This window comes from Rhopalosiphum maidis, chromosome 1 (genome assembly GCF_003676215.2).
Source record: "Rhopalosiphum maidis isolate BTI-1 chromosome 1, ASM367621v3, whole genome shotgun sequence".
Taxonomy (NCBI): domain Eukaryota; kingdom Metazoa; phylum Arthropoda; class Insecta; order Hemiptera; family Aphididae; genus Rhopalosiphum; species Rhopalosiphum maidis.
In genome coordinates, this window is record NC_040877.1 from 49,929,504 (window position 1) to 49,943,452 (window position 13,949).

A 13,949-nucleotide genomic window follows, 5' to 3' on the forward strand; every position below is an offset into this window, starting at 1 on the left:
GCATTGTACTCAACCTCAGAATTATTTGGCTCTTCACACTTTTTTTCCAGTTTGCGCCCCATACAGACATTGACGAAGAGACTTAATCAAATTTTGAAAAGAGAGAGGGTGTTTTTTAAATTGTACCGCGATATCGAAGTACAATATAATTAATTATTACTATTCTGTAAATTCAATAATATTGACGGTGGTGAAAAAAGCGTATATTTAAGTGCGTTAATATTTAAAAACGAAATACTATCACGAAAATAATTACCTGGTTTAGACTCAAATTTGATTCACTGGATTCGTGTCGCAAACGCCGATGCAATAGTGTTCGATCTAGGTGGGTTCCACGTGCACTAACGTAGATGCGTCGGTCTGTACAACTGCCGTTATCGCGAATAAATATTTGATTATAGGTAATTATTATTATATACAATTATATTATTTGACGTGTCGTCCGAAACGCGGACAAGTCGATCCCGTCGAGCACAGGTGTAAATCGTTGTGTTGATATTATTTTGGTAATGGACATTCTTTTTTCACTTGTCCAAATATTTGCATTGTCCATAACAATAGTAAATTAAAGCTCGTCATGGAGTATTAGTCGTTGCCTATGCGTTACCCCTTGCAAACCATTTGATTTTCGTTAGTCCGACTGCACAATATAATAGGTACCCTCATTACTGTCCGAAAAGACAGTGCGATAAGGATAAGGGCGTAGGTAGGCATTGTTCAAGTCAAACACAGTACATTTTGACGAACGGAACGGGACAGTTAAAACAAAACAAAATTATTCGTAATATAAACACAAACATTTTATTGTTATTTTTCTATAAATCCAAACGTAAAAATACATACAATAACGAGACGATATAATATAAAAGTATTATATTTCTCGATATCATATTATTATTATTAGTAAACAGTAATAAAATATAAATCCAATATAAGCATATATTTTTTTCAAAACTATTGAAACATAAGTTATAATTTCGAAATGTTTTTTTATAAAAGTAGTATAAACGTGAGTAAAAACGAAAAATCAATTAAAAAATATTTCAAGTAAGTATATAATTTAAAAATATTATAATTATGTATAATAATAATAATAATAATAATAATAATAACACTGAGCTCACGGCGGAAGTGCAGGTCACTTGATTTTTAAAACGCTAAAGAATAAAGTTTGTGTTTCGTATAATATATTAATTGATACAGCAATAATTATTATAATAATATAGTTCGTTCGATTTGAATGTATAATATAATACAAAAACACAATGCGTAGGCGGAATTATCATGACTGACGTTAATGATTGTACTATGCCCATAGCGCGTGGTTCATACATCGATATTAAAGTAATATTATTAAATTATTATAAATGGTAATAGTAATATGAGTTGTATATAAGTATTATATTACACTGCATTGCATTTGCGCACTGTACATTTTTGCGATACTGATTATTTACATACTAATACATCGAGCGGCAGCAGCTATTCGCACAACTAGAGGCCGTGATCTTATAATAGGAACACGCTTAAAGATTATTTACATAAAATCATTATATTATAATATAAATATAAAAAAAAAACAAACAAACAATAAGTAAACAATAATCATAGTACGGTTAATATGTTATTGGTCTTTACGACAAAACGTTAAAATATATAGCAATGTGATATATTATAATATTAATGTGTGGCAATTTTTTTTTCCGTTACTCGTAAATCGTAATATCGATATATATGTGTAAATGCATTGTAAAATACATAGGCATATACGTATATGTATATAGGATTTTTATACGCTATACTTGCTACCAATACGGCTATAAATTATTTACGCAGTTGAAGCTGAAACTATAAACAAAACGCATGTGATTGAAATAAAATATAAACACGAGTATAATATTATAATAATGATATTATTCTACGTTAATATGGCAACAAAAATACAATACTACTACTACTAATAATAATAAAAATAATAATAATAATAATAATAAGTACTAACTAATGAATAAACTAGTGCCAAAATACTGAGTAAAAACTTATTTTTTTTTAAAGGATAAAAATAATATATTAATTGAACGGCGTGGGGTGTGAATAATTATAAAATATTTAGCGTAAAATGAAAATATAATAATATGAGTAAGTATTATGATGGTCGGAAAGGCGCAGCCGCATAGGTATACTCGTTCAGAAAAATCTATGGTACCACTGTGTTGGGGGTGCTGGGACAATCGTCGTGGTCGACGTAGTTTTCGGAAGTCTGGACCCAAATTCCCAGAGTCGGACGTCCTGTTTCTGCTGGGGCAGGTGATGCTGTAGCCGGTGCTGCTGCTGCACCGAGTCGTCGGGGTACTGCTGTTGTTGTTGCTGTTGCTGTTGATCCGGCCATCCCGTCGGCCACCATGTGGGATGCCTGCTGCTCTCGTACATCTTGTTGGTGGTCCTATATGGGGCTGGTCCGGGGAACCTGATCAGGTTCGCGCTGTCAGCCACCGTCGCCGACACAGGGTCTTCGTCTCCTGGGAACCGCACTTGCACGCCCCCGCCGACGGCCGGGCGCTTGACCAACTCGGTGGCCATGTGATTGTGCTGTTGCTGTTGATAGAACTGCTGCTGCTGTTGCTGATACAGCTGTTGCTGCTGCTGGTGTTGTTGGAGCAGCTGCTGTTGCTGTTGGAGCTGTTCAAACTGCTGCTGCTGCCGGAAACCCGCGCACACCGCGTAATACCGATAAGCATTCGGGGCCGAACAATCCGGTTCCGGCGAGGACGTTGGCTCTTCCGGTTGATCATCGTAGTACTCGGGCGTAACTGTGTCTGTGACCGATGATTGAGTCCTTCCACCCGTTGTGTACGGCAACCGCGTGGTACTAACCGGTCTACTATTACCGCTGTCACCGTCAACTGCGGCGGCAGCCACAGCTAGTACGGTTACTACGTCCTCTTCTTCGGTTTCAGGCGGAGTCGCGGCCGTCACCGGATTGTCAGTCTCCGTCACGTCAACCGCGGTAGTGGTAACTACGGGTGACGAATACGAAGATGAGAGCGACGCACTGGCAGTCGTCTTGAAGGTTTGTTGAGGCGGGTCTTCCGTCCCGGCGATGGTCGTTGTACTGCTGTCTGCGTACCTGTAGAAAACAAAAAAAAAATTGATGGAATTAATTACGTGTGTGTAAATGCCAGCAGGTGCGATAGTATGATACTGCTATGATAGTATAAGCGATCGGGAGACTTAAGTGTGAACAATTTTGGTGTTACCTATACTATAGGATACTCAGGGGTAATATAGATTTTAATAATCAAATATGTGGTTCCTTTTAGTATAAATATTAATATTATTAAAATTAAAATTAAAAATATATATTTGGTTGAAGGATTTCATCACTATACGACTTCCATCAATCGTGAAAATGGAAATTTCATCGTGTGCACATGTGTTATATTTTTATCTATTGTTTATTGTATTATCATAAAACTTACTTATTGTGTTAAAGAAATCTGGAATATAGATTGTAATTTTTTTTCTTTAAATAAACAAAATAAATAAATATGTGGTCCGTTTCACGCCCTTTTCTTTTTTAGCCACACAAATATTATAGAACCACGGACAACATTATGCACTATACATTTCATTAAAATAAAATAAAAGCAACTATTTAAAGTGAGAGAAATGGATGGCATACCTATATTATATATTAAGTCAATGCGGTAATATTTGTAATCTGAATCATAGGTATGATGATTGAAATCAAAGTTACACATTGATGATATACAATTGATATATAATATATACGACTATGCCAATTAACTGTATTATTAATAATTAAAAATTATTAAGTATACCATCTCAATAGTAAAATTAGTATTATGATTTAATTTGATAATACTGAGGTTAATGAAAATACATCAAAGATATTAATACGCATCACTTCACGACTATAATTTTTTCTTTTAAAATATTGTTTAAGCATTCACACATCTTCAGGAAATATAATTTTCATTTGCTTAATGATAGGTACTATAAACAAATATTATATTATTTAACTTTATAACTCCTTATAGATTGTTTTATAGTTTAATTTTATGTGAAGATTAATCGAAACTATAAGCACCTGATTAATTATAACTTTCGGACGTCAAGCTGAATTATTGTATGTATATGGAGTAGGCTATCGTGTTTTTTATAATTTTCCAGTATAAGCTAACACTGAAAGATACGTTGGTTCATTCTGTATAATGTATGTACAAAAACTAGTTTTACAGACCACTTTGAAGGTTTCAAAATCGCAAAAAAGTATATACAGCCACGATATGTGACACAATTCTTCAAGTTTTTTACCATATAGATATGTAAATATTATGCTAAACGCGGAACAGTCATATATAAACGTTAAGCTGCTCGTTAACGCGACAGCTTCTCTGTATTGATACAAAAATGAGAGAAATTTAAATTGAAATATTCTTAAATGTATATAAAATCATTAAATTGTTTTAATGTTACGCGTTACGTTTAATTGAATAATAAAGAAGAATTTATTATTTTTTAACCACGAAGTTTTGTTTTCTACTTCCATCGATGTGGGATTAAAAAACATTTTATAAGCGCGGGAACGAAAACCATTTACATTTTTTACATTAGATATTTATATATCCACTGGGCCGTGATTGAGTTGAGTAGCTGGATGTAACATTAGGCATATTCACTTTCACAGAAAAAATAATATAGAGATTTGCTCACAATTTTAAATATTTGAATGTGGAACGTACAAATTGTCATTAAAAAATTCAATCGAATGCGAGATCAAAGCGTACAAAAAATTAGTTAGACACTATACCCATATTTTTCAATTAATTAGTCGTACATAATATAATTGCAATATGTAAAGAATAGTACAAAACCATTGGTTCAATTACTCAAAAACTACATAAAAGATAAAACTAATTGGAAAATAATAAATATGTATATGGCAGTAATATATTTGATTTTTGTCATTTTATGATATAATATTTTGTACCTATACTATAAAGTTGACTTACTTTGTTATAAAATATAAATAAGTATAAAAGGTAAATTATAGTTTAGTATAATAATATTAAAAAAAAAAATTTATATACTACTCGTATATAATTTAGTCGAGTTATTATACATTGTTGTCTAAATATAATGCAGCGGTGAATTTAATTAGTTATCAATTACTTTTTTTATCATTATTGTTTTGGTATAAAATTTCTTGTATTAAAACGAGATAATACAATAATATTTTTATGAATCTGTGATAAGCCACGATATCATCGACTAAGCTTTAAACTAAGAGCTAAGACTGGTGATTCATACAACAGCTATTTTAGATATAATAATAATTTTTTGGAAATGTTTGTTATGCTATTAAAACTCTGTCGACGTTTGTTTAATTTTGAGATTTAAAGGCCGTAAATAGATTTTCTTTTGCATATCCCAGATCCCGTTGAATTAATATTAATAAAAATTATAAAAAGTCACAACAGGGAACACGGTAAAAGATGGATTTAAAAATTAAATCTACAGAAGCGTATATACATCATTATGGAAAACTGTTTGGCTTACTTTGTTTTAGCGTACGTCACGGTGGTAGTCGAGTCGTAAGAAAGCGGAGTGACTGTGATGGCGTCCTCAGCATGCGTCGTCTGGTAACGATTACGGTAAGGTCGCGGTCTGGCGGTATCCGCCGTATCTGTCGTGACAGCGGTCGCAGTAACAGTCGCGGCAGTGCGGTCGTCGGGGTCGCCGTCAACCGTGGTCGTAACGAGATGGTCGGTGGTGGCGACGTCGTTGTCATCCTCGACGGTCGTGGAGGCGACGGTAGAAGTAGTAGTAGTAGTAGTGGTAGTAGTAGTAGTAGTTGGATTGGTTGTAGTGGGCACGGCCGCCGTAGTGGTAGTGCCGGTAGTGAGTTCGTCCACGGGGTCCATCGTTTGGTTGTCCACGTCACTGACACCGACGCCACCCAACGGTATGTTCAACTGAAACGGTCCAGGGCTGTCGGTCTTCTGAGATGGCGGTTCTGTAGTCGTGGTTGTGGCCGGCTGATATGCAGAGGCGCCCGGCAACATCGGGAATCCTCCGCCGTTTGCACCGGCGCCGTACATAGAGTTCAGCTGCTTGATCAAAAAGTCCCACTGGGCCGCCTGGTTGATCTTGACCACCTTGACGCATCGTCCCATGCTGTCGGGTCGATAACCGTCCGAACACTTGTTGAACGACGGCGCGACGAACACCGACTTAGGCGTGATCCGTCGACCACCCACGCCACCACCACTGACGCCACCGCCAGTGGTGCCCACGCCACCGGTGGCCAGCAGTTCGTCCCTAGACGGCGGCACCAGCTGTTCCTCGATGATGACCCAGCTGCGGACGAACTCGTCCTCGCCCTTCTCGAGGTCCGCGGACGCCCAGCGGGACAGCAACAGCAACAGCAGAGCGCTCAGACGCAACGATCCGGTCATGCCTCCTAACCTAACCGACCGGGAGTCGTCTCTGCAATTCCTCCATATAACCACGGATGCCTGTGGACACAAAAATATTTGTATTTTATATTTTTGATATTAGTTAAAGATATAGTTAGGTAAAGAAACACTATATAACATATAGTATATATAATTAAAATACAATTAATGCCGTTGATATAATATCACAGTGGTATTTAGAACCCATTAATATGCGCGCGGCGTGCGCAAATTGTTTGGGTAAATCAACATTACAAAAGTAGAAATAAATAAATCTGAATTTAGAACACATTTCGAAAATCTAAAAGAACTTGATAGATTAAACCTGCAGGCAGAGATAAGACTAACACGTTTTAGAAATATACAAAAAGTTAACACTTATACGATTACTAAAAGAAAATCAGAATAAAATTATAAACTTCCCGAATAGCGGATATTTGTAAAAAACTTAAAAATAATTCACTCAAAATTCAATTTTAAGTAACTTCGATTGTATTCATTGAATTTTGCGCCGAATGTCCAAAAGAAAAAAAAAATGAAAAACGTTTTTCATTATAGATCATTATAGACAGTAGATACGATAAATATAAATAATAACTGAAGCGAATAATTATTGTTTTTGAAAATGTTATACGCAATAATAGAATAATAATTATAATTTAACTAAAAACAGTCGAGTGATGACAATATAATTATTATCTAATGGACCGAATGAGTCTTACACATTCATATAGCAAATGCATAATATAATGAGAACATTGAAAAGCAATAACTAGGTTCGACGAAGTATAGTAAAAAAACACTAGAAAGTAATTATCTAGTGCTTTTATTCCTCGTTTTCTACGCTGTTTATTATATTGTAACAATATCACTATATACGATAAAGCGTGTAGTGATGTAATAAATCATTCTGTTTGCAAATAACTCAACGAGCCCTCGAAACATAATTTTACGGTCAAAACGATTATTGTTTTATAATTATCATCGAACAACCGTCGGCGAGCGGTGTTGTTTACACGATTTCTCGTAGGTATATTGTCTGCAATGGGAAATTTAAGTAAAAAATATAAAAATCAACTAAAACAGAAGGAAACCGGAAGGTTAAGCAAGCACAGCCACCGGGTGCAATATATATCAGGTAAATATTATAATGTATAAATATAACACATTATAGCTTTTCAAGGACATGTTTTCTTATCTCTTGGACGCATACATTCTTATATATAATATAAATAAATAAATAAACACTAGTATTAGTATGATACGGACTTGTATATTGTTTAACACGCCCTTAAAACACGATTATAACGAGAACTGTATAATACGTTAACATCGAAAAAGGTTATTTGGTTGTGCATACTATATATATTCACACACATCTGTCGTAGGAATCACCTACCCAGGTTATACTACACCTTTATACGGCGGCTATACGACGCGCGTTATTATGCAATTTCACAAGATCGGAATTTGACATGGAATTTACACCGATATGATCGTAATTTCGCGCGTAAACTCCTCAAAAGCCTAACACCACACACATTTTTATTCTTGACGTATTTAAAATTAAATTTACGCATTCATTTTATTCGATGTCAATATATTAAAAAACCGAAATTACATGTAAATAGTTACCCGTATAAAAAACACCCACCCAACTGTAATTATCGACTAATAAATACAAATTATTATTTATATTCAAATATCTAATGTATAATATATTTTATTATATATCCCTAAATCTATAGTAAAATATTACATGATGGTAGTGTCATATTATTAGGTAGGTACAAAATTTGTACCACAAATACATTTTCTACAAAAAAAAAATAAAAATTCCTATCATTTGTGTTACATTGGTTAATGTATCTTAAAAATAATATTTATAGTTGTTTCTACAATTTCAATTTCAAAAATATATTTAATTATAGCATTCTTATATTTGATGAAAACTTGATTTTGCAGACTTGGTATAGTTTCGGGGATCTAAGTGCACATTTATGACCCATTCCTATTTACACCAATATTACATTAATATTTACATAACGTATAGTGATGTACTGTAGATAAATACAGATAAGGCATCTTTTCTGATAAATATAAGCCACCAGCCGGTTAGTCGTATATTTATAATATTGAAAGCGGATACCTTTACCTATTGTTTTAATTATACATAGGTATACTGTTTTTAATTATTTAATTTATAACGCATAGGGGGAAAAAATGTCAATCGAAACCCGGTCTGTACGTTTCTTCTATACAACGTGTATACTTAAAATTAAATCTCACCTCTTGCAGTACTATAAATCACGTTTAATCCGGACAGTGGAGCAAAAAACTCACTGAACGCTACCGTGCAAATACGCACACACAACACGATTTTCACACTCTCATTAAACTATTAAATATATACTTAATATTTATAATACGTAATATAATATTATTCCGTTTAATCTGCTATCATACGTTAAAATCTGGTCTCATTGTATTAAAACTATTATATTGTCGTCGTGATAGGTAAGCGTAGGCGCGACTATGATAAAAATAATAACTGCTAGTGCACCACAAACGTAAGAAAAAAAAACATTAGTACGCGCAAATTATATTTTTTATTATTATAGCCGACACAATTGGTGTAACGTGTAAAAAAATAGAGTGAGAACAACTACACAGTACGTATATTTTTTTTTCTCCAAAGAAAAACAATCAGTCGGAAAACTTATTGCACAGGACTAGGAAAAAATCGTCTCCGATAACACCGATAACGATGACGACCGGATAACATTTGACCATACCCGGAATCACTCATACGTCAATCAATAGCAATCGCCTCCGTCGTTATTTATGTAACATACATAACAATACGAATTAAGTATACTATATAATACTATATTGCATATAACCATATAGTAGATCCATTTAAAAATAATAAGATGGACTGTATCGATAACACACGTTACAGAGCATTGCGCAATCAATTTTTATTTTTACTTCTAATACAATCTGAGATGCGAGTATGTGACCAACACAATAATTAATTATAATATACGAGCATATTATTATGATGTTTTCGTAGGCAGGCAAAAAGATGTCAGCAATTTTAATTTTTACAAAGGTATCATCCGGGCGTCTTTGTTTCGAAACGTCCACACTCTCGATGCTTATAGTTTAAGACGTTTATAGAAGTGAATTTATACCTACTATTGTTAAACTTAAACTTTAGAATATTATCTATTTAAACGATAGTCTTTTACAATACTTTAAATTTTTAAATAATTTATGAGCTTATATATAACTTATTTAAAAATTCAAATATTGTAATATACCTAAGTCCTAAATAGGCATGTAATTGAAAATAATAATTTGGTTTGCAACATTTTTTTAAAACTTTATGTACAGGACTAATTTTGTTCTGTGCGATTTTTCGAGTTGTTTTTATGAAAGGACGCTGATTTCAAAATAACGTGAAATAATGGTCTAGTGGAATAAAATCAATTGAATCTAACAATAAATCAGTTATTGTTATAGATTTTTATAAAAATTTAATCATCGAAAAAAGCCTCGGTAGAGTATAATAGATAAACACTTCCTAAGTAATTTTTATAATAGGTCACGGTTATCTGATTTCATCGGTTCGTATATAAAATTAAAAATGAAAAAACAGCGATTTCGCTGTACAGTTCATAGGTACCCACGTATGTTTGACAGCGACAAGCCGACAACATAATACGTTTGGCTGACATCCTCCCAATAATAATCAAAACACGCGATCCATCGGCGGTCACGCGCGTCTCGGCCCAGCGTTGAAGTAATAATAATTAATACATGATAAATAATAAATAATAATAGTGCATGCTCGTGTCGTCGTCGTGTGGACGAATACGAATCGGAAAGAAAGAAATACCCATTGCTCATACATGTTACTGTGACTCGCGTCCGGGTGTTATGTCAACGGACTGCACACCGCACGACTTATGCTTTAGGGTCCGTATCCAACCGCCGCCCAAGTTCACACAATATTATATCATGACAACCGTAAAAATAATGCGCGATAGTGATAATAAACTGCAATAATATATAGCGAAATGGCCATGAGAATTCCGCGTCCGCCGCCGTCATTTCCATAATAATATTACGTAAGTCTAATGTCCTTTTTAATTTCTCTCTCTAGATCCGTCTCTCTTAGCTGTCCGAGAAAGAACCCATCATTATTCGATACGGATACACCCGGATCTATAAATTCAAGTACAGGGTATTTTTTTCTATTATTCTTATTAGTTTCATTTTTAGATTTGAAAGTAAATTCGATTTCCGATTGTTTATACAATTTAATAATTATCTAAGTAAAGTATTAACCTACCTATGACGAGCGGAGTGGCGCGCCAAAAATGTACATGATGTCCCCACTTACTACGGCATTCAATTCCACTAATCTAGACTTTAAATGCCCATAAATAATCGACTGTTAATAGAACGAAAGTTATGTGAGGTTTATTCATCAAAGTTTTCAGAAAAGTATTCTATTTTCCGAATATTAAATTCAAAAAAATAGTTTCGATAGTCTATAAGTCGTATAATAGAAAGCTAAAATGATATCATTAAATTACTAAGATATAAGGGGTGGTCGGATAATAAAATAAAAATCACCCTATGTATCTAATAATTTATCAGATGCACGAAAGGTCAATAATACAAGTAAAACCCAATTTTGATATCATAGGTAGTCTTCAACAGCTCGACACGTTCATCCGTTCATGATTAGTTACAACTGTAAGCCTTTAATTTTACTACGTTGACCGTTCCTTCTTTTGATAGACATCTAATTTATACTGTATTACATACTTTAAAAAAAGTGTTTTAGAATCCTAAGAAGTAATTCCTCATTTTGGGCTTATTCGTTCTCTTAACTTTCATCTCCTGAGCTCATTTTATGATAAATCGCTTATTACTATTGTCCACTGTACACAGGTTACATTAATAAGTTTATCCAAAATAATAGATAAACTGTGATAATATTAATATTTATGTTAAATTATCCTATAAAAGGCACATAAGTCTACATTATATTAGTAATACAAACTTTTTATAAAAATATACTCTCACTACCCGAAGATATTTCGATAATAGTAATTATATATAAGCTTCAATATTATAATAAAACAAGGTAAAGAAAGTTTACGTTCCAAGCCCTAATAATAATTATAAAGTGCTTAATTGTAACATACTAACTAATATATTATTATACTATAATATTTCATTCATAGCAACGCTAGCCCCTATTTTTGTTTTACTATAAAAGATTAAATAAATAAAAGAAAAAACCACCCATGCACACATAGTGTAATCTAATATATAATATATATTTATGTAATATATTGCATACAAATACTTGTACTATCTTTAATACATTTAAAGAAAAGTACTTATACAGATAAAGTGTAAGTATATATGTGTGTATAGGTACCGCCGATCAATTATTAATTTATAACGATCTCGCGCTCGACATATTTAGCTCAATGACCCTCCTCTTTTCCCGTCGCACTAATAATATCATTAAAATGATTTTTAGAGAGACTGTCTATATGCATGTGTACATAGATGCATGTAAACGCACACGCAACGATGGACACGAAACAGTAGGTGCGAAGGTCTTACGCCGCGAGCACGATATTATTATAATATTTTTATTTATTATTATTATTAGTATTATACATGCACAGAGGCACCACCTTTCGCCCGTCAATAACAATATTTTATACACATACTTTGCAGCTGCGGCATTGTGTGTCGCGTTGACGAGTTTTTGGCACAAATTTTCACTGTTTTCTCAAGGTTATGTCTTTTGGGACTGTACGTTTTTAAGGTTATCGTTTCGACCGTTGTGTATTATATGCAAACTTGAAACTATATCATTTCAGTTATTTATTTCGAAAGCCCGTTATATATATATATATATATATTCGTACATATTATATTACATAAAAGCACTCGTGGGGGTTGACGATAAAACATTTTGCGATTGTTTTCGTGTAGATTATTAGATTATCATGGGAATTAAGAAAAAATTCTAACAGATGGCAAATCGAGTAAAAATATATAAGTAATGCATTTAACATATTAAGTACCTACTATATTCAATACACTATATACCTAGAGTAAATAGTATAAGAACAAGTACACAAAAATGAATAAAAATGTTATTACTGATAAAGTCGTTGTACATAAAAGTGAACGTTTTTCACAGTTATAATTCGTAATTATTATTATAAAAATGTTCAAATACGTATATAATAATAATGTATATACTTAACCCGAATTCGACATTCGTTAAATAAATAATTGGCGTGAACAATTACTATATGTGATGATGGAATTACTATTTATTATTATAATACACGTTGTTCCTTTTTTCGCTTCTCAATTCAATCCACCACGATACAACTATATACTAGATATGAAAAACATGTTAAAAATTCGATAAATGCCTAAGCTATATGTTATCAATTAAATTTCGTCACACGAAAGTATACAGAGGAATAATTTTTAGTTAGCATAAATAAATAAAAACTGTTAAAACTTAAATTATTGCAGGGATGTAAACTGTAAACTTAATAGTATATAAATTTAACTGGATCAGGCAAAACACAGGCGACAGTTTAGATACCGTGGATGGTTGTTAATTATCAGTCGGTGGCATTCGAATTTCAAGGCGTCATTTAAAATGAGTTTCTACAATTTGAATAAATTTAATGATTAAATTCAAGTTTAAATAGTTGATTAACATTTAGAATTTTTATCACAAGAACCGCAAACGTTCGTTAATACGAATTGGTATGTACGGAGTTCAAAATTCATCTGCAGAATTAACAATAATATGATGATTGCTTTTAAAAATAAACCGTAAATTCGCACAAAAAGTTGCTATTATTTTTATTATGTATAATGTGCTACACTTTGTTTTTACCAATTGACGACGATTCTCTCGGGAGTTCACGGTATACCCACCCACAGACTCACCACCCCCCATATACATCTTACGCGTACACACAATAACAATATTTTATACGTCAAATACATCATACAATACCTATACCTACCTACTCGTTGGTGGTCGTACACCTTTCGCAGGAATTCAGTTTCTTCTATAAACGTTTATAATAATGTTTTGTTATTGTTATGTTACTGTTTATGAAACACAAACGTATTTCAAAAACACCGCATTTCCGTCTACCCCGTATTAAATGAGATGACGCATACGTGAGCGCGCCGACTATGTTGACATAATGTATTAGGTACATTTTCGTTTCGTGTGCTGTGGCGTGTATTGTGTATTTTATTTCCTATTCTTTATTTTCCGCTTTTGACATAATAATACCAATTTTTCGGGCAGAAATTCAAGACAAACTACCCTCGTCATCGTGTCCTTAAAAATTATACCGTTTATACGTCATACACGCTAACGAAATT

General features: G+C 33.1%; 1 protein-coding gene across 1 annotated transcript in view; it reads right to left on the reverse strand.

Moving 5' to 3' along the window:
• Nucleotides 1-1,663: 1,663 nt before the first annotated feature.
• Nucleotides 1,664-13,949, reverse strand: part of LOC113549760 (AF4/FMR2 family member 4-like) — a 62,198-nt gene continuing 49,912 nt past the window's right edge. The window contains exons 2-3 of the mRNA XM_026951222.2: nucleotides 5,584-6,542; nucleotides 1,664-3,127 (exon numbers count right to left, since the gene is read on the reverse strand). Coding sequence (XP_026807023.1) covers nucleotides 2,188-3,127; nucleotides 5,584-6,482 — 1,839 coding nt within the window. The 5' untranslated portion in view covers nucleotides 6,483-6,542 and the 3' untranslated portion in view covers nucleotides 1,664-2,187. The remainder of the gene's footprint in view (nucleotides 3,128-5,583; nucleotides 6,543-13,949) is intronic.